The sequence below is a fragment of the Molothrus aeneus genome, chromosome 13 (genome assembly GCF_037042795.1).
Source record: "Molothrus aeneus isolate 106 chromosome 13, BPBGC_Maene_1.0, whole genome shotgun sequence".
Classification (NCBI taxonomy): domain Eukaryota; kingdom Metazoa; phylum Chordata; class Aves; order Passeriformes; family Icteridae; genus Molothrus; species Molothrus aeneus.
In genome coordinates this window covers 17,510,363-17,531,472 of record NC_089658.1, presented here as the reverse complement: position 1 = coordinate 17,531,472, position 21,110 = coordinate 17,510,363, and the positions used below count along the sequence as shown (strand labels likewise).

At 45.8% G+C, this 21,110-nt stretch overlaps 2 protein-coding genes across 3 annotated transcripts in view; both read right to left on the bottom strand.

Moving 5' to 3' along the window:
• LRRK1 (leucine rich repeat kinase 1) overlaps positions 1-6,421 on the bottom strand; it is a 70,013-nt gene extending 63,592 nt beyond the window's left edge. The window contains exon 1 of the mRNA XM_066558664.1: positions 6,355-6,421. Coding sequence (XP_066414761.1) covers positions 6,355-6,421 — 67 coding nt within the window. The remainder of the gene's footprint in view (positions 1-6,354) is intronic.
• Positions 6,422-13,549: 7,128 nt separating this feature from the next.
• The window catches only part of ALDH1A3 (aldehyde dehydrogenase 1 family member A3), a 30,939-nt gene continuing 23,378 nt past the window's right edge, over positions 13,550-21,110 (bottom strand). For both annotated transcript variants that reach the window (XM_066558736.1, XM_066558737.1), the window contains 4 exons: positions 18,173-18,337; positions 16,467-16,624; positions 15,174-15,248; positions 13,550-13,832 (listed from right to left, as the gene is read on the bottom strand). In XM_066558736.1, the coding sequence (XP_066414833.1) occupies positions 13,760-13,832; positions 15,174-15,248; positions 16,467-16,624; positions 18,173-18,337 (471 nt within the window). In that variant the 3' untranslated portion in view covers positions 13,550-13,759. The remainder of the gene's footprint in view (positions 13,833-15,173; positions 15,249-16,466; positions 16,625-18,172; positions 18,338-21,110) is intronic.

Below are 21,110 nucleotides of genomic sequence, written 5' to 3'. Positions count from 1 at the left end.
CAAGACAGGAATAAAACAAACAACCCCCAAAACCAATTAACTGCAGATGAAGCAATTCCAAAGACATACTTGCTTTTAAAGGATTTCATTTTGAGCTCTTCTCGGGTAGCCATGCCAGTTTTCCAAGCAATATTTTGATCATTAAAACAAGAAGTGATGCAATTTCCACAGTGACCACAAACATACCAAGAATATTTGAGCTAAATTTATCCAGACTTCTTGTTTGAGTCACTGCTTTGGTTCGTTATTTTTCCATGATTTTCAGCTATGCACAGAGAGGAGCTGGGGACAGCCTGGGACTGAGTTTTTTCCCCAGCAGCATCTGAAATGCCAACCTTTATGCCTGGGATCCACACACTGACTGTCAGAGAGGAAATGAAGCTGCTCCTCCAGCTGCCAGCCCCAGGTCCCAGCTCCTTCCCACCCACCTCCTTCCTCCCACTCTTCCTGTGGCACACTGACCCCTTCCCTCACCCCTGGGTGACTCTAATGGGGTTTTCTTTGCAGATGAGAAGTTCCTGAAGCTCACCAGGGATCTGCTGACCTCTCCAAGTAGAGAGGGAGAGCCAAAACAGAGAGCCAAAAACCTGCCCCAGGTTTCCCACTGTGCATCTCCATGGCAGACCCCAAGTGCTGCCAGCAGCACAAACTCCTGATTCCCAGAGTCCCTCTGACTGCAGAAGGGCTTTTGGAAGGGTGAGAGCCTTTCCTAAAACTTAAAGGCTTTTTAAATAGGTCCCCTAAAGTGAGGCAAGGCACAAATTAAAAAACATGGAGACACTTCTGTTGTGAAAATATCAGCAGCTTACATAAAAGAGCTGCTGCTGTGGTGATACATAATCATGCAAATAAGCAATTGCTGACCCACTAATGAGCACACAGACTTGGATTAAGGGAAGGAATTAAATATCAGCCTGACTTGATGTAAAATCTGAAACAGAACCTATTAAGAGACAGACTCCATGGTTGAGTCACCATCCCTGGGGGGGTTTAAAAGCTGTGTGGATGTGGCACTTGAGGACATGGTTTAATGGTGGGCTTGGCAGTGCTGGGGGAACAGTTGGATTTAGTGACCTTAAAGGTCTTTTCCAGCCTTAAAAATTCCATGATTCTATGATTTTATAGAGCAGATTGGGAGTTGAATGGTATAAAATCCATCTCTTCCCCCTATCTGCAATGCAAACAGCTCCTCCCAGCTCACTGCCTTCTGCAAGCACAGCCCTGACAGCCCCACTATTGATCAGAGCAGTGAAAAACAAACAAACCACAGACTTAATGCTGTAAGGATCCCTGAAGATCCCATTATGTCAGTGCAAAGAATTTAATGGGTTTTGGATAAGGCCCCCATAGGCTCTGGGGAGGATAAAACCCCATAATTCATAGCATTTTCTTAATGCAAGTATAAAATCACCTGCAACATCTCTGTCAAAACACTACATCAATTACAGCCCTGGTAAAGGCTGAGTTGGTGTGAACACTATCAATTGCTTTTTTCCCACTGAAACAGAAGACAGCAGTCCCATGACCCCAGAATCAACCCTCACCTGAAAGCTCCCTCATAAATCACACCTCAGGAACATTGTAAAGAACTCCCTGTGTACAAGTGCTAAGGGCAAAGGATTTTCTTTGCTACCTTATCACCTTATCTTCGGGTTTTTCCAGGCTTCTTGATAGAGTTGTCATAAGTTACATTTCAATGTAATACACCACAAATAATTTTAATGTGAAGGTGTAAAAATAAAGCTGTAAAGCAGCAGATCATTCCAGATGCAGCTCAGTTAAAGATCAATGCTTTACTGCTGCCTGTAAATCAAACTGGCTCTCAGGTCAGACTCTCTGCTCAATTAACTTCCCAAGGTCTTTACTGCACCACTGGCTCTCCCAGCAGCTCTGCCCTCCTTGACACGGCCCTCAAGTTCAAGAGCAGGCTGGCTTTGATGGTTTTTGTCAGGAAAATTGTAAATGCCTCAGCATTCCTTGCCCCTTTTTGACACACAGGTTGGTTTGGAGGGATGTTGTAACAGCCAGCTCTGCACAGGAGGGCAGGTTTAACCACAGGCATGTTCAGCTGCAGACCAGCCTTCCGCAGGAGCCCTCGGCCCCTTGTGAGATTGCACCACTTCTGTATGAAGAGTTTATTTAAATATTTAAAAATACAAGCCTATTACCGCCTTACTGGTGTACTTCCTATTCCTGCTGAGCATTTCCTACTTCTCCTTCTGCAGGGCACTCTGCAGTGAGACTGACTCACATACAAAACCTGTTCTATTTTCTGCTTTTTTAGCTCACAGGAACCCTTTCAGTTTGCTGTTTGGACTTGAATTTACTCACAGCTTAACCAGCAGGAAGAAAACCAGCAAACCTTCCAGGCTGATTTAGTCTGATTATGGAGAACTTCACACAACTGGCACACTCTGCAGCTCACCAGGGCTCTGTGTGCTCACTTCACCTCCCAGATCCTGTCCTTGTCCTTCTCACCCCACACTGTCACAAAACACCCAGGCTAATGTTACTACAGGGTGATGTGTGCACGGAAAAGCAGGACAGAGGCTGTGAGCACTTTTCCCCTGTTATTCAGCCCAGCTGCTGGTCCTGTCCCCACACAGCTGATGGGAAGGTTTTAAGGTTTACACGGTGATTTCATGAGGAACAAACTGCTATCAGTGGTGCTGATTTTCCCTTCCTCCTCTATTCAGCAGGAAAGATTTTTAAACAAAGTTATTCATGCTGCCAGGTCCTGCCCTTCACATTTAAGGCAACAACAGTGAGGAAATCATAGAATAAGAGAACAAGCTGAGCTGGAAGGGACCCATCAGGACCAGTAAGTCCACCTCTGAATATATCCTGCCCTGATGCCAACCAGGAGCAAAGCTGGAGGCACAAAGTGTGTCCCAGGAGGATAAACTGCTCCATTTGCTCTTGGCCAACCTTGAACTGTCACCACCCAAACTGTTGTGAAACCTTCCCTATAAAACTGCACTTGCTCCTGAGCTGTCCCTCTTGTTAAAGGACCCCTTGACTTTTCCAGTTCAACTCTTGCTCAGACCAGAGCCTTTCCCAGGATTCAGGAAGCAGTAGGAGCAGCTTTCCCTGTGAGTCAGATCTGAGCTGAGCCATGGGTGGGGTTGCAAAGGTCACTGCCATTGTGGGCAGATTCTTTCTGATAAAATAGAAAGCCCTGTGAGCTGCAGGGTCACCACAGCACCTGCAAAGCACAGCTTTAGGGGCCTCTGGTGCACTCCAAATGACAACTCCAGTCATATGTTCTGGTTATTTGTTTGGTCCCTCATGTAATACTTAGGTCCCTTTTCCAGACACACTGTCCATGTCCATCTGTCCTTCCCTGGACAGTGGAAAGTCACCAAGTTACAACTGATTTGCCTCAAAAGAAGTTGTGAAGGTGCATTTAATTAATACCTGCAAAGCTACTGTGAAGTTTCAGGCAGGTCTCCTTGGCACTGTTGTCCCTAATTATGTAATGTTAGACACCTTCCACCATAACACCCCTCTTCAGGGCTCATTTCTGGATTTAGCAGGAGAGAAGAAACACCCTCTGGCATGTCTGAAGGATAATCCAATCCCACCTCTGAGACACACACCAGTGGCATATGAATGCTCTGTGACTTTGAATAAAATTCCCAGTAAGAAGGAGATAAGCTTTTTAACAGAAGTACTCTTATGTTTCAGAAGACAATGATTGTTCTCCTACATCTCTGAGGAACTCCTAGAAAACCATGCAAGAATTAAATCCCAGCTAGGAAGTTTTGTAATGTTCAAAGAAATCAATTAGCCCATAAAAAGGGGATGAATCTTTATGCTCTTCTACACATTCATAAAGTGATGCCTTTGAGCTTCCATTGTACTTCCTACAAAATTCACATCATGTCACCTCCTCTGGATTATGCAGAGCTCTTTAACCAAGTTTAAAAAAAAAACCCAAACCCTGTACTTCATGAGAGACTGCAGCCACCCCCATACCCCTGCTCAGTTTCTTTTAATTAGGACAAGATGAACAAATCCAGGAGAGGGGAAGCAGGGTTTGAGGAAGCAAAGGAGATGCTGAGAGCACCCACAAGGGAGCCTCATCCTGTGTTCTGGTGACAAATCCCCTCCGAGCCCTCGGTCAGCACCGCCAAGTCAAGCCCAGCACCATCCCCAGAGGGCAGAGAGGGCCCAGGTCTGAAACACAGCTCAGCCACTCCCAGGAAAGCTGGCATCCTGCTGGGATACAGGGAAATCACTGGAAACTGGGAGGAACAGCAGAGGAGACACCTGAGCAAGGTGAGCCCCTGCACTCCATGTTACTCCAACTAACAAGGATGCTGTGAGTGTGATTTTCTCTACATACAACTGGCCAGGGCTTTATAGCTGCCAGGGAAAAAACCTAAAACATCCTAAAGCTTCAGATAATGAAGGTGCACAAGGACCTGCTGGAAGGTGCCCTGCTGATGCAGCTGACCCACCCTGGAACCCCCAGCACCACCGAGCTCTGGTTAAACCCCCCACGGTCACAAGCCAGTCCCTCCTGCCCGAAAAAGAAAAAGACTCCAAGCACTGAGCACTAATGAGATGTCGGTATGAAAGAAAGGATCCGGAATCTCACTCCCCTTCCCAGCAGCTCCCACTGAATGGGAGCAGGAGGCTGCATCCACATTGTTCCTCACGGGCATAAACAATGGGCTGGCATGTGGAGGCTGAGTGAGTCACCGTGCTCCTGCTTCAGCCCTGTAACGGGATCCGAGCCAGAACAAGGACCAGTAACTTAGGGAGTGGACCAGTTAGCTAATGACATTCTTGGCAGGACACAAACAATGAGTTTAAGCATGTACGATACCCTTATAAAGAGCAAATCCACCAAGACTGCTGCCTTGTACAGGGATCTTAAGCTTTACAAGGATGCCTTTCCCAGTTTTCCAGCACTGTAGACTATTTTAATACAACCCGGATTTATCCATATAGAATAGTCTACCACTGAGATTTGCATGCTTCCAGCTAACCAGTTTAACTGAATATAATTACATAACAGCAATGTGTAATAAAGTTCTCAGGAAAAAAACCTGAACTCAAAACGTAGAAAATATAACTATTCCACTTTCCACTTCATTATTCACTCCTACAATAATTTATTTACTGTATCTTTAAACAGAGACAAAACTTGTCAGAGCACTGCTGCAGAACAAAAATTTAGCAATTCTGAACAGTTGCGAACCGTTAGCGCAGATTAAAATTCTTCTCATGGTTTATAGCTTAGTATTCAAGTGGAGATAATTTCTTCCAGAGAGAAACCCAGAAGACAGAATTTAAGAATTTTAAGGATATTCAGTAACCAAATGTTACAGAAAGGTACAATGCTAATTACCAAAAGCAAACAAGAAAATCACAGAACAGGCAGAATACGTACGGAGAAAGGAAAGAGTTCCCAGAGCTCCCTGTGACACTGGTGAGGAACGTCTTCAAACAAGACAAGGAGGCCTCTGAATAAACTATCAGGTTTTGCTTCATAGTTGCTGATAAAATCCAAAATAAGGCTGCAAAAACATTAGCTTCTGCTGGAGCCTGCTTACTCACTACAAAGCGTCAAACACACCTTCTTCCCACACTTGGAGCGCAGATGCTGCCTCCTAATGAAGCACTTGCTGCAAGGGGGGAACACCGTTACACAAGAACAGGAGGCTATTTCTTGCTGCAGAAACATAACTGGGGTTTGACTCAGAGAAAGGCAGCAGTGCCTGGGAGATGAGGGTTGCAGTGAGAGAAGCCATCCAAAAATAATTTGCCTGCTCAGGGGAAAAAAAAAAAAAATTCACAGGAAGCAACCTGAAGCATATGTCCCTTCTAAAAGGGGAATTACTTTATTACATAAACACAAACCTTCTAATCTAGCCCAACATAAAATCACTGCAAGCCATCGAATCGGAGCGGGGGGTAAAACTGGAGCAGGTTAATATCTGTTCAGGCTGAGAAGAGATGCTCTGATTTTAGCAGCTTTCATATCCTGAATACCCATTGCATCAGTGACTGGGAACATATTTGCATTCACACACTGAAAAAGCACAGATCTTGTAAAACATATTTAGGAACTGGTGAGACGTGATACATATATTGACTAATTCCCCAGGCCTTTGGAGAACATCCCTCTTCAGGGAAATGCTATTCTTACCACCTCCATAGTTAAACATCACCCTCCCTGGAAGTAAAATTCCTTGTTCTAGACTGTAGATTTTCAAAGATCAAGGCTCAAAAAACTTTCACATTTTTAAACTCCATCAAAGCCCAGTGGCAGGTGGCTACTGAGTTCTCTTAGAACCTTTTGCTCCCGATGTGAAGAGGAAAGAAACAAATCCTGCTATTTACCATTCTGTGGATCCATGGTGCTCTCCCTGCAAACAGCGGATTCCTCCGTTCCCACACACCAGTACATTCTGGGTGGCAGTTGTGGAGGCCCCACACACAAACTTTCCACAGCACTTCAGACTGAGCAGTGTTGTCAAGGCTGGATGATCCCCATCTCGTGAATGCAGGAGCAGAGGCTGCTAGTGAGCACCATCCTGAATAAACATCATTTATTCTGTTTAAAAATAAACAAGAAAACAAATTAATCATTCCACTGTAGAAATGGTGACATGTTAATTCCTCTCCACTATCAGCACAGTTGTCCAAATGTCACACTGCAGAAATACATTTATCATCCTATAAATACAATTATTTTCATATTAGCTTCGTTAAGAGCACAACATGAATTAACAGAGAGGACTGCTACCACTAATTTCTGCATTACAGAAAGATAATGTTCCTAATTTTTCACCACCAAAGCTGCTCAGTCTTTGGGCAGAGGACAAGGGGGTGGGCAGGGGTCACAGCTGCAGTTTCAGATTCTCCACAAGCTGGTGTAAAGGCAGACCATTGAAACCCTGCAGTGCAGCTGGAAAAATCCTAAATGCAACCTCAAAACCTCTCCCATCCACAAAGACAACCACAGCTCTTGTAAGACTGTGAGAAACTGAAGAACACTGATGTGGCTACTGAGATAATCCTCTGTAGAAAAGAGAAGAGAGCAAAGAGAAACACACCAGCTGCTGTCCCCTCTGCCCAGCCCTTTTTTGAGAACTCTCCCACCCTGGATGCATCAGGCTTCTTCACTCAGGGAGGCAAATCAGGCCCTTAGGAGCTATTAAAGGCTGGCTGCTTGTGAACTGCCTGGTATAACAGGCAGCAGAAAATTGCACAGCTCAGTCTCCTGAGGCACTTCCAGCTCCTTCCCTTTTCACAGCTGCACAGCCACCCCTTAACCTCTCCACAGAGAGGCTCAAACTCCTGGAGGATTTGTAGTGTTTGTCCAACCAGCATCAGAGCTCCTTCATTTTCTGCTTTCAGTTTCAGTCAGTAAACGCCTCTCAGATGCGACATGATGCACCTCAACTGACTCTTACTGGTTCTGCTCATGTCTGGTGTGTGATGATGAAGTTCTGATTTGAGGCTGTAGCTCATCACCCACCTCCCACTGCAGCCAGCAAGGTCTGAGACCTTCCCTGACTCTCCCTGAGCAGAGCTGGCTTCCTGAACTGGGATCAAAAGCCAAGGGGAATATAAAAATATGCTGATCCATCAGCCCTCTCCAGGAAGCTTTCTGCTCCTCCCTCCTTACACTGGATTTCAACCACCAGCCAATAACACTAAAAATCACTGCATCCTATTTCAGTTGTTTCTAGGCAAATATTTGGATTTTAGGAGCACTCAGCTTCTGCTGACCCTGATTTTGCAGTGCCTGGCAGCAGCAACAAAGACTGGCACCCCTGTGCCCCAGTCTCGGCCCTGGGTGCTGCAGGAGGCCGAGATGGAGGTGACCCCTAATCCCAGATCCAAGCCCACAAACTGGTGAATTGCACTGTGCTGCTGGAGGACTGAATTGTGCCCTGGCCCACCAGACTCAGCTTCTCTCCTGACCTCAGCTTCCCTTGCCCACACTGGCAGGAGGAGCTGGGACCACACGTGCCCCCATGCCACGGGTGGGACACGCCAGGCAGAGGGTCAGGGAGGCTCTCACACCTGCCCAGAGCTGCCCAGGCTGTTGGCTCTGGCAGTGGAGGGGATGTGATGCTTCCAGCAGCTGCCCTCGATGCACTGAGCAGCTCCAGGGAGAGTAAACACTTCCCCTTGCACACTCTGGCCCACCAGCTCTGCAGCAGATGATGGTTTCTGAGGCACTTCCTTGCCCTGACATGGGGACAAACCATGTGCACCCACAGCAACTGTACAAGAAACACTCAATGGGGGTCAGCGTGGACCCCTGAGGCTTGAAAACCACTCCACTCCTGATTTTTAGCTCTCTACTCAGCCTATTCCCCAGGCAGAAACTTTCCTTGTATAAAGTGAAATTAAAAATAACTTTTAGGAAAAATAGCAGTGTGGTTCTGGTAATCAGTTCCTTTAACTGCAAGTAACTGAATGCTGTAGCCATGTGTATTAGTGCCATACAGTGTCCAGGTAAGCAGGATTCCTGTATTTCAGGACCTTTTTGAATATAATTAAAAAAAACCAAAAACCCACAGAGCTTTACCTTCAGGAAGGTGCACACAACTGTAACACGTGCAAACACCATGATTGTATTTGATTAGGGATCTGATTTAGGGAGTCAATGTGCTCTGCAGAATCTCGTTCAGAAGGAGAGGGACCATGCAGAGCACACCTGAACAGGTGTAAATGGGATTTATATCCCATTTCGCACATTCCCAGTCCTGACACCTGCTACTGCCCATACCTGAACCACCTGAACCACCCCCTCCTCTCCACTTCACCATCCCGCCCAGTCTGACCCTGTGCATTGTGCCTGAAAACAGCCGGGCCCACAGAAACATCACGGCTTGCCCAAAATCGCTTCCTAATTCATAAGAAAGCCCTGCTAAAACTTCAGTGCTTTACCCAAACCACCTGTTGATTCTGACAACCCCGCCTGGAGATTACCACGGGTCTGGGACAGGAGGGAAGGCTCTGGGGCTCTGTGCGGTGCCGATAGCGAACCTGGGGCCGAGGTGCCGGCCCAGGGACCCGGCCAGCCCAGGGACCCGCATCCTTCCTCCCGGGCGACCAGCGAGCACCAAGCCATCCCTTCTCCACATCCCGGCCGGCCGGGGGTACGCCAGGCGCTACACCCCGTTTTGAGGGGGTCTCTAAAGCCTTGCCAGCCGCTTTCCACCCCCCGGGCTGAGGCGTCCCCTCACAGCGATTCCCGCCGCTCTCCGGCCCCGCCGGGCGGGGCGGCCGCGCTCCCGTCCGCAAAGTTTCCTCCGAACTTTCATTTTCTTTAAAAACAAACTCCTTTCCCCCCTCGTTTCAACCTGAAACGCCCCGGCAGCCCCCCACACCGACTGCCCTGGCGGCGGGGCAGGTGCCCGAGAAGCGGCAGCAAAGCCACGGTACCTCTGCGTCCCGGGCCGGCGCTACCGGCGCTGCTGCCGCCGCCGCCGCCGCCTCCTCCTCCTCGTCCGGCGCCGCCCGCACGCCTCGCTCCGCGGCCCGGGAGGCGGAGGGAGCCCGGCAGCAAAGGCAGCGGGACGGCAGCTCCTCCTCCGGCCCCGGGCCCGCCGGCCAAGGGCGAGTCCCCCGGCGCGGCCCCCGGCCTGCCCCGGGGGCAGGGCTGGCCCGCAGGAGGAGGAGGATGGAGCTCCTTGCCCAGACCCGACCCACACCGCCCCCGGGCAGCCCTAAGGCTCCGAGGGTTTGAGTTTTTTAGGAAAAGCCAGCGTGGGAGTGGCGGTGGCTGGAGCAGGAGCGCTCCCGCAGCGCTGCCCGTGGTCCCGGCAGGGCCCGACCTTACCGGGGCACAGCTCCGGGCACAGCTGCACTTGGAAAGTTGCTCCTTCCCCGGATCGCGGCGAGTTCGGTCCTCGCTGGAAGAACGGAGCGAGGTTGCCCCCTCTCTTCGGAAGGAGTCGGATGTTGATGTGCGCAGCCCTTTCCCAGACTGACCCATTCCTCTCCAGGAGCCTCTGACGAGCCAGGGATTGCTCCATTTCCTCCACTCGTCGGACCAACTAAGAAAAAAACCAAACATTTCTGCGTGCCTTTTGCTTTGCTGTTCGTAGCCATTCTGTAACTTAATTACACACAGAGGATGTTTTTACCCTGGTCGGTACCTAGCAATGGGCCACTGAGGGTCACTTGGGGTGGATGTGCATTCACAGAACGGCTGCGGCAGCCTCCGATTTGCCTGGGGTGATTGTGGACACATAGATGGGTGCTCACCGCTGCTCTTCCCTGTGTTTAGGTTCCCATCAATCTGCGTCCAGTTGCAGCCATAGGTAGAGAGCAAGAACGCAGCAATACTATTGTTTTCTGACTTTTAACACAGCTAAAAACCAGTGTTACCTGTTTTCAGCATCTTTCCAACTCTTACCCAGCCTGCTCCATTTTATGCCTCACAGCCCAGCTCTTACCCAGACCTTTCTTACACCATTTTTAGCACAATGTTTGAAACCACCCTAAAATAACTCTTTTTCCTTTATTATGATAGAGCCTCTAATTTCCTCTGGCAATAATTTACCCACATATTCAAGCTAATTTTTCCCTTTTTCCCCTCTCCAAATCTCATCCCACTCTTCCTTAGGTGTCCATTGATTATGTCACTCACAGTAATGCCTTTGTATCTCCAGCCTTCCCTTTTCTGGAGTCTGAAAGCTTCTGAGTGATGCTGTCAGTGAGTGGAAAATTGAAGGAGTTTGGCTTGGCCTCTGTAGGGAGCCCAAAGGAATTTCTCACACATCAGATGGGAAGAGAGTTAAAAGACAATGGAATGTTCTTGCTCTGTATCTACATTGCAGATGAGAGAAATAAAACTGGGCTGGGAACACATTCAGCGGAGCCACACTGGTGGTGGATGTGTCTCAAGGGGTTTAGGGAGCAGCCAGAGCAAGGCAGGAAGCCCCATCTGGCTGCAGGAGCCACAGTGTCTTTAAACACTTTATTTTAGGCTCACCTCAGAAGGAAAAGGGGATCCATCCAGCTTTGTGCTTGCCCCTGCCAGCTGCAGCTCTGCTCTCCTCCCTCTGCTTATGGTAAATGGCACAACTCAAGCTTTTATGTGCAGAACACTGACCACACTTAACACTTAAAATTGCAAAAATTAATCCAAAAGCTGAAAAAAAATGAATTAATCCAAATTGCAAAAATTAATCCAAGTGCAGATTCCCTCACAGACTCCCAGTGAGATACTAAACCCTCAGATACACCCATTTCACAAAGTTAAACATTTATTAGGAACAAGAACTATTACAAAAAAGATATCCATAGTCTAAATATATACATGAGGTTTAAACATAACATTTTCATGTACCTTTAGCTATAAAAATACATTAGATTAACTGTATCCTAATTTATAAATATAGTTCTTTTCTTTTAAAAAAACAACTAGTATTCATATGAAAGCCTTACTGTGCAATAGAGGAATATATATACCCTCTAAGGGGTTATTTTAAAGTTAGTGTCTAGTGTTATATAACTTACAAAATTCAGTGTGTAGAGTCAAACCCTGATTTATACAATAAGAGATACAATGACTTTTGAAAAACTTGATAAGGGGAAAAAAAGTGAAATATATATCATACATATAAAGCCAGAAGAGTAGGATTTTAAGAATTTCAGGTTATTTCAGTTTCCACCACTGTTTATCAAAAATACAGAGATACATCAAGATAAACAGCCTTTTACTGTTTGCCTCACCTCTCTGCAGCCCAAGGAAACCCTCAGGTGGGCAAGAGTAAAACGTTTGTCTGAGAAGAGGTTTGCACTCTTAAGTGTCTTACAAAAATAAAAACTTATTTACAATGCTCCCATTTGGCCTTTCATGGGGAAGGGAGGACATTTTCATCACTGGATGGGGAGATTTACCTGCCTCACACCCCGTGGGAGCACAGGCTCCTGGTTACACTGTGGGAGGTATGTCACACCAGAAGTGAAGGGATGTTGAAGTGCAATTTCAACATTCACCAACTAATAAGGAAGTTTAGGCTCATGCAAACTTTTTTCCTTACTTATCACCACCCACCTTCCTTCCTCCTCCAAAAAAAGCTCCACTCATGCAACAGAATTTGCTGCTGTCTGAGCCTATCTGTGAGCAAAGGAAGGTACTGGGTAAATCCTGGCTTGCAGCAGAGAAGAGAGGTCAGACCTGCATTTCTGCTTCAAGCTCTGACATCTGGAGCAGCAATCCTTATCAGTGCTCCCTGGGGACCTGCTGATAAGCCATAAGGAACCTCGCTGGGTTTGTTCTCAGAGGACAATCCCAGAGGGATCAGCTGAACTTCCTAACAAGCTGTCACCATTAACTCCTGCAGACATGGGACTGGCTGTGCCTTTGCCAGGGTTCTCCAGCAGAGTCAGGAGGAGGGAAAGCAGTGAGCCCAGGAACTGAAGATAGCCTGTGGTTTGCATTCATCTCATGATAATTAATCTCATAATAATGTCTGGGCATAAAAAGAAGTTACTGCAGGAGGTGCTAAGGCATGAACTGGGTGTGACAGCCACTCCATGGACAGCTGTGAGCAAGGGACAATCCAAGGCAGTTTTCTCAGTGAAGGATCAGCTACTCTGTGCTGGCCATGGGATGACAGCACTCACAGGGACAATGGCTGCAAAGCTGCTGACAGGCTGAAGTCCAGCCACAGCTTATTCCATGGTAACTGGCTTGTACACCCTTCTCTTCAGCCCTCAAGTTGTGCTTGGGAGCACCTGCCTTTTCACACTGCACTTCCAGGAATGTATTTTAAGCTACATTCATACAGGCACAAAGAAATGTTAAAAAGCCTGAAAGTTGCAGAGAAAGAGAGTGCAGGAGAGTTTCCTGCAGCTCTTCTGCTCCCTCTCCCAGATCAGGACTGGTATGGGGTGTTTTCTGTGGGGTATCTACCATGCTACATGCTCAGCATCCAACTCGGTGTCACCACGGTAAATGCAGTGCAAAATCCTCTTGAGAAAAGTGCTGTAGTGAAGGTTTGAGATACAACTGTGACTCACTGGGAGCCAGAAGGGTCAGCAAGTCAGGAACTTGCATTTGCAGCATGTGTAGTGTGTGCACACCCAAACATCAGGTTCCAAGGACACTTGAAAGTCTGGCTCTGTTGGGTGACATAGTGGCCCCAAAGGAGTCCCCCAGGAAACTCCCACAAATCTCATTCAGGGCTAGAATATCACCAGGATGGAGAATGCACCATATCTTTAGAGAAACCATGATAGCTCTTTCAAAGAGAATTTCCTCACAGATCCTTCCATGAAAGCTTGCACTCCCATTCCAAATTCCAGCTGCAATCTTCACACAAACTCCACCAGCTCCAGTCAAGCTGTTCTAACCCTTCCTTACCACTCGAGTCCATCTCTGCCAAGGGAAACCCAAGTGCCTCTGAAGGTATTTGCCAGTACCTGTGATGGTACCAGCAGTCTCTCTAGCATGCCAGTGATGTCCATGTCCTTCAGGGGTACAGTTGGGAAGCAGATGTCCTGCCAAAACTGTGACTGACCAGTTTTGAGTCACAGGGAGCAGGAAGATGCACAGCCAGGGACTTGTGGAGTACAAGTGTGTACTGCCAGTAGGGTCAGTGAATCAGTTTTTGAAGAGCCAGTTGGCAAAATGGAGCCCAGCAGATTCAGTGTTTCCAGAGGAATAAAGACAGGTGTTTCCATGTTCCTTCCCACCCCTCCCCTCCCCCTTGCTCTGAACATGTTCCCCATGTGTCACATTCAGAGTGTCAGCATTTCAGGCCTCCTGTTTTCATGGACTCTTCTGGGAGAGTTTGATGGTGACTGTTTTCACTTCGGTGTATTCTGCCAGAGCATACTCCCCACTGCAAAAGAAAAGAGGGGGGGAAAGGACAAACACTTGTTGAATGTTAATGTGTATTTCCCTGAGAGAAGAGAGTTGTACACATGTGCATTTCTGACATCAGGTCATTAAAACCAGATCTGAACAATTCACATCAGCTATCCATTTGTCCCACCACCTCTAATAACCACCAAGTACATGTACATACAATTACACCCTGTTGTGAGAGAAACACAGAGTGCTTTGGTCACTGTAACCCACTTGTGACTCTGCCTGTGCAAACTGAGTGCTGATGTGAGAAGTCATCCACAAGACAGCCACATACACACAGCTATTGGTGCTTAGACAGCAATAAATTTATTTTTTCATCCAAAAAAAGCTATCTACAAGATACCCTGTCATCAGGAGGGCACAGTTGCTCCAGAAATGCATATTGATGAGAGAGCCCACCACTGCATTATGTCTTGGTTGGTGATAACTGGCTCTGTTCCCATGCCCTTCCCATGGGAAACCTCTGACATCCTTTAATTATCCAGGCAATCAGGCAAAGCAAACCATAAGGTCTAAATATATGTCTATGTCCCATCTGAGGATTAATTTATTTGCTGTGCTTAGCAAATGAGGCACCTGAATGCCTCAGAGCAGCAGATGTACCAGAACAGTTACTGGAAATGGTTTCTGGGATTAAATCTGGCTTGTGAAAGAAAAGGTGTGTTAGATTCCTCTGAGGAGTCTGCTGAATGGTCTAACAAAACCTGTCTCCTATATGAGAAGAAAATTAAGATTTAAGACAATGTCTCAGCTCTGTGTCTAACTCATGGAGTGACTTTGGTTTAAAAATTTCAACTTTAGTAACTATTAAGAGCTGAAGTGTCTGGTATCTCCACTGTAACAGGCCAGGCTGGGGAATAGGGACAGAGAGTTCTTGTGTAATTTAGCAGCAACCTTGGAAGGTGGGATGGAAAATGATTTGGGAGATCATTCCTTCCCACCTGAACAAGGAGCAATGATATAGCAGCCAAGAGAGGCACAGACACCACTTTGGAAAGATGGAGCAGGTTTGGGTGGATACCAGTGTCCCCAGCCATGGTGCCACACTTCTTCCTTCATCTAAAAATCTAACTAGTATGGAAAAATGCTTCCAATGGACTTGACTGAACTGGAGCTATTAAAAGCTCATAAAGCAGATGAAGGTGCTCCTAAAGGAATGCTTTACATCCACGCTCTACTGGCTTAGCACCTCCCTGTGGGGCATGCTGCAAGCCTGATTAAACTTTAAAAGCAAATTCAACAGTGTTTTCACAGTCACAAATGTTATTGCATTCACCACCCACACAGAAACAAAATACTGAGCAAAACTTACAGTTCTCTGCCATTGCCTGACATTTTAAAGCCACCAAAAGGAGCCTGAGCATAGAGAGCATTGTAACAGTTGATCCTACAATAAAAACATCAATTTTAAAAAGACAATTCAATACCAAGGAAAAGCAAGATGATGACAACAGCAACAATACAATAAAATCAGAAATCTCTCTGTTTTCTCTGTCATACACTTGAGAAATCAGATTATTGCAATAAAATCTTCTTTTGCTGCAGAAACAGAAAACATCTGAGTAGTTCTCAGTCTGACCTACATCTTGCTTCATATCCTCTAATGGCAAAGACATTTGTGCTTGAGCTAGAATTTATGCCATGTTCAGAGTCATGATTAAAATAAATAGTTCAGACTATTCCCTAATTTATTAAGTACATTCTGAAATGAACATGTTTACTCAGAAAGTTCTCTAAACACTCACAATGAGGCCCCAGCATCCCCTTCCAGGTACAGAAAACATTTGGACTGTGTCAGACAATTGTGTCACAGTAAAATAAAATAAATTTCTATGGATCCTTGGTAGAAAAAGCTGGTGCAGACACTTCCCCAGCATCTCAGTATGATCAAATGACTGAAGGTCATACAGCACAGGTATAGCTTGAGCTGGAAGTGTGCACCTCCATGTGTGTTCAGCACATGTATCCTTCAAAGCCCAACATCCCATTTTTATGTAAATATTTGAGGCTGATTCTTCTGGTGCCAACTCTTAATATTAATCCTCTGCATCAGAATCAGATACCAGATCAGCTTCCTAAAAAAAAAAAAAAAATAGCTGCTTTTCTTTGTGACAGTGGTGTGTTGCCACCTACTGTCCATACAGGTTTGTGCAGCAAAATCCCATCTGGTGCTGGCAAAAGATCATGAAAATTGCTTTTTGCTACATAGAGGGGTTTTGAAGGCACAAGGTCTGGTGGAGCTTACTACAACCCTGACAAAGAAATACCTCAACTGAAGAAAAAACCAGTCCATTTCTCAACATGCTGTCAGGGCCTCACCACCTCATTTTGAGGAATGGATGTTGCTTCTGAGCAGAACATCAAGAATTAGGCAGGCTACTAATCCACCCTAGCTGCAGCATTTAGAGAATCACAGATATTCTGAGTTGGGAGGGACCCACAAGGATCACAAAGTTCAACTCTTAAATGAACAGCACGTACAGGGATGGAGCTCACAACCTTATCAGCCACCTTATTATCTTACTAACATGATTGCAAGTCCTAAATCCCTCTCCCCTCCCAGGAAACAAAGCCCCAGCCCACCCTCTGTTCCCAGGCTGCTCACCAGACTGTTCCTGACTGCAGGGCTGAAGCCAGGGTTAAAGCTCTGTCCAGGTTCTTGGTGAACACCGCGGCCGTGAGTCCGTACTCGGTGCTGTTGGCTCTTCTTATCACCTCTTCTATACTCTTGAACTTCATAATTGGCTGAACTGGCCCAAAAATCTGCAGATATCAATTAAACTTCAGTACAGGAAAGCATCTGCTAATTATGGTAGTTTTGAAGTAACCAGAATCAGATGCTCTGTTTGGATAATATATTTAAAATCTTATATTTTAGTCTTCTAGGGGTCACTGATAGAGTGTCCTAAAAGCTACTAATTAAACTTCAAAGGAAGCATTGTGATGTGCTGTAGTGGTTAATAAATGTTAAGATCCAACAAGGAATGGATCATCTGTAACAATCAAAATAAGCAGAGTTAGATCTGGACAAGTTACAAATGATTCATCCTTACTCCATTTACAACTCTCCTTTTGAACTCTGAAGCTGAGTGTGCTCAAGTAACAATTAATTTATTTCAAGGACTGCAAGTTTTCTTCCTTGGTTTTAACCCTGATTTTGTCACTATATGCATTTTATTTGCATGCAGTGCATTAACCACATCTGTGCTTGACCACAAACTTGGCTTCCCAGGTTGCCAGTAGAGGCAACAGCCATACAGAAGGCTTCCCAAATTTTGGGATGGAGTCTCTCATCGGGCACAGTATCAAAGGTGGAGCCCTTTCTTGGTCTGCAGGCTCTCACAGCACAATAAAGCCCATTGAATGTGAGAAACAGACTCATTTGGGCCACTTTTAAGCTCAAACAAGGGTTTATAAATGTCTTTGTTTTGGGATATTCAGGCTCTTATGTGGAGCCTTAATCCCAGGCAAAGGATGAACATGCATTTGTAACAAAACTGCCAATGAATGGAACTGGATAAGCTTTGTGAATCATGCCTTGGGATTTGGAGTCAGTTCATTAAGAAAAGGTTTGTCATGGGATTTTCAGCTCTTTTTCTCTCTATTTTTAGCATGTAACTCATGCCCTGACTGACTGATATCTTTCCCAGGTTCCTTAGAGATTCTGTGGCAGATCTGAGACATTTAAACATCTTGCCAGGAGTGAACAGCAAGCAGCCCCATAAAAAGCACTAGGCTAAACTTTAAACTACAAATGCCAGTTAGACTTTGGCAACTACTTATTTTCCATTAGGGAACATGATGAAAAGTAGATTAACTTCTATTTCAAAGGAATATCACAGCATCTAATCACATGCAGCTTGTTCAACATTTCTACATATGAATAATGAAAGCCAGAGTATTAGATCTGCACTTTGCTGGCTTTGACCATGTTTTCATATAGGAAAGAAATAGTCAGTCTCAGGAGATTTTGCCATGAGAATGGAATCTGGGATTGTTTCAGATGCTAAGGCTGTTTCAGAGAACTTCAGTGGCTGTTCCTTTGCTCCTTACCAGCATCAGGTCCCAGAGTTCTTTTCCCACTTTTCTGCAATAAAGCAACCCCTTCTCTACAAAGTAGGGGAGCAAGAGCACACATTACACTGTCCACAGTCACTGGCAATTACAGGGTAAATAATTGCTCCAGCCTGCCAGTGCCAGTTATTTTTACTGAGTTATTTATATTTAAAATTAAGGATTCAGACAGAACCCCCTCCATTACCACTATTTCTGATTCTGAAGCAGCATTTTTCTAGGTGATTTGTACTGTACCTCCTCTTTGGCAATTCTCATGTTGTCAGTGACCTCTGAAAACACTGTAGGTTTTATAAACAGGCCTCTGTCTTCAATGGCAAGACCTCCACACTCCAGCTTAGCCCCTTCTTTCTTCCCACTTTCTATCAGCTCCAGGATTTTATCAAACTGTTTTTGGTCAATCTGTCAGACACAAAAGGAAAGAAACAAACAGCAGCACCTTTATTATCATGGTTCCAGAGAGAAGTCATGGAATGTGGCCCAGGGGCACATTTGCAGGGCACTGTCAAACTGGGCCAGTTTATAGCTCAGTTTAGGATGTGGCAGTCAGGGAGTGAGCAGGGAGAAAGACTGGACATGGGCATAGCTCTGAGCCACAGGAAACACAAGGTGAAGTGACATGTGACAGTTTCATCTGATCTAATAGTTTGCTGCCACATGGAGGAGTCTTCCCCCTTTCCCTTGCTCCCTGTCCTGGATATGTGCTCCCACAGCTCACCTCACTTGAGCTCTGGGATTTCTCACCTTCTCCAAGCACTGCTTTATCTCAGCAGCAGTATGGGAACTGCCTGAGATGGATGAAAGAGCTCGGCAAGGGATCTGACCAGCAGCAGAATCAGTACAGGAGAGGGAAGACCAGGATCCAGGAACGATTGACTCAATTTTGCTGCAGTGTGCAGCTTCACCTACAGCTCTCTGTCCCCAGCTGGAAGAACCCAGTGAGCTCTGCCTCCATCTCCTTCCACAGTGCACACTCCATGAACAGCCTCAGGATCGGCCCTGTTGGTGGGGTGACTTCAAAACAACTGCTGCACCAAAGCCTTGCTTTTAAAACCAGAATCACTTTTCACAGTTCTTAGAAACTGATATAATCCTGCATTTTTTTCTCTCTCACATTTGACTACCTTTTCTAACTCCTCCTAACTATGGAGTAATCTCAAATAGTGAGTTCTGCTGTCAGCCTTTAACCATGGATTTCTGTAGGGGTGGGGAAAGGCCAGTCTAGTGACAGGACCCTGAAGCTGCACAGCTGCACCAGGACTTGGAGAACACATCATGCACTCCATAAGCACAGTGTGTCCTGTGCTGGGAGCAGGTGCAGAAGCCCACAGCACTTCCACTCACTGCTGACCCTTCTTCTGTCCTCCATGTGCAGCAGTGGGCTGCAGAGCTGCAGGTTTCAAACAAACAGACCTGGCTCTTGACACGATGTGGAATTAAGTGATGAAACTCCTCATGACAGCACGCTGGAGATAGTAAAGCGCTTAGAGATGTTTGTAAAAAGAAAAACTCAAAAAAAAGCTGGACAAATTTATTGAGGTGATTAAAGAAGACTCCACCCACTGGTACAAGGTGTCCTGGAAGGCTGGGGGATTATTCTGATTGCCAGGTATCTCCAGATGCTTGTTCTGGCTCAATCCCTCTCCCCAGGCATCTGGTTTTATTTCAGCAGGGCCAGTTGCCAGTTGGGACTGTTTACACAGAGTGTTCCACACTTGACTCCTCCAGATTACAGACTATATCCTGTCCCTAGTTAATCCTGACCACACACAATCCAAGTTTTCATGCTTTTAGACAAATATCAAAGCTGCAGGAGGGTGTCCTTGGGATACTTGTGGTACACAGTGGAAACAGAGCCCAGCGCATCTCCAGGCAAACAGATGTGTGAGTAGCACGTGCACTGTGCGTGTTCTAAGTGCTTGTGTTCTCTCATGTGTTAAGGTGCTACCCAAGGACACACTTAATTCATGCTACTGCCTGAGGAAATGTGTGCCCTGCTGTAGGATACAGTGTCACACTGAGTTTGGCAGGTGCCATACACATTGTCTATTTGTCTGGTTGCTTAGTTGCCAAGCATAAATAATTCAAAAATATCTGCAAGTGCTTTCCATCCTGGCATGTCTGTGATCCAGACCAATCCAGTCCATCCACTTCACATCACAGAAAACAAAACAAGGATATTTATACAGCTGTAACTTGTTGCAAGGCAAACTACAGTTAGATGAAAAGACACTGGGGAAAGAAAACATTTGTAAAAATGACATGCAAGGGTGGAACTGTTTGTCATTGTAACTAGAGCTTGCAAGGCTTGTTTAAATTCTGTCCCCTACTCCACTATTATTTATGGTTCAAGCATTGAATTCTATTAAAAACACATGATCTGGTAAAGCAAATTCTACTATTTGTTCATCTAATTCAATAGAGAAGGGAGCTTCTAAGGATCACTGCAATACTGAAAATCCAGGAACCCCCAAATCCTCATCTCTTGCTTCATTTCAGTCAAGACCACAAGGAGAATTTTTTCCATGTGCAAACCTAGTGTTTGTAATCCTACAAAATAGCCCATAACTGGGTCCAACAGGCTGTTGGATGCAACCCTTTCTACTTAAATGTTTTATTTTCACACTTTAATCCTGAAGTGCATGTCTACAGTATAAGGAAAATATTCACTGTCTTATAAATCAAATTATATGTTTTGGGCTGAATAATTACTGGCTAAAAAGTGCCATAATTAGTGCTTGTTTTATTTCTGTAGACTAGGTCTTGCAGTCCACAAATCCCAGTATTTGGGTTCTAAAATAACCAAACTAGTCTAGTCTTGTTTTAATGTAATCCCTGTTCTAGTGCCCCAGGATGTCAGTCTCATCTAATGCAGCTTGCTGCTCACAGTTGTACAATGCACTGGTTAACCAGTTTGCCATCTGTGCAGATTTACTTTATTGCTTCCTGTGATACAGCTCCCAGGAATCCAAAGTTTAAAAATGCCTGCATTTGAGATTGGCACTCTGCTCAAACAGTCCTGAGCACCCCTCGGGTTTCTTGTGGTGTCCTTTGAATTCCAGCCAGTCAGCACTGCCAGACACATGTGAGTTTTGGAGAAGTCTCACCAGAAGCATGCCTCATTTCTGTCTAAATTTAACGCTGTTTAAAGTTGATCTAATTTTAATCAGAGCAG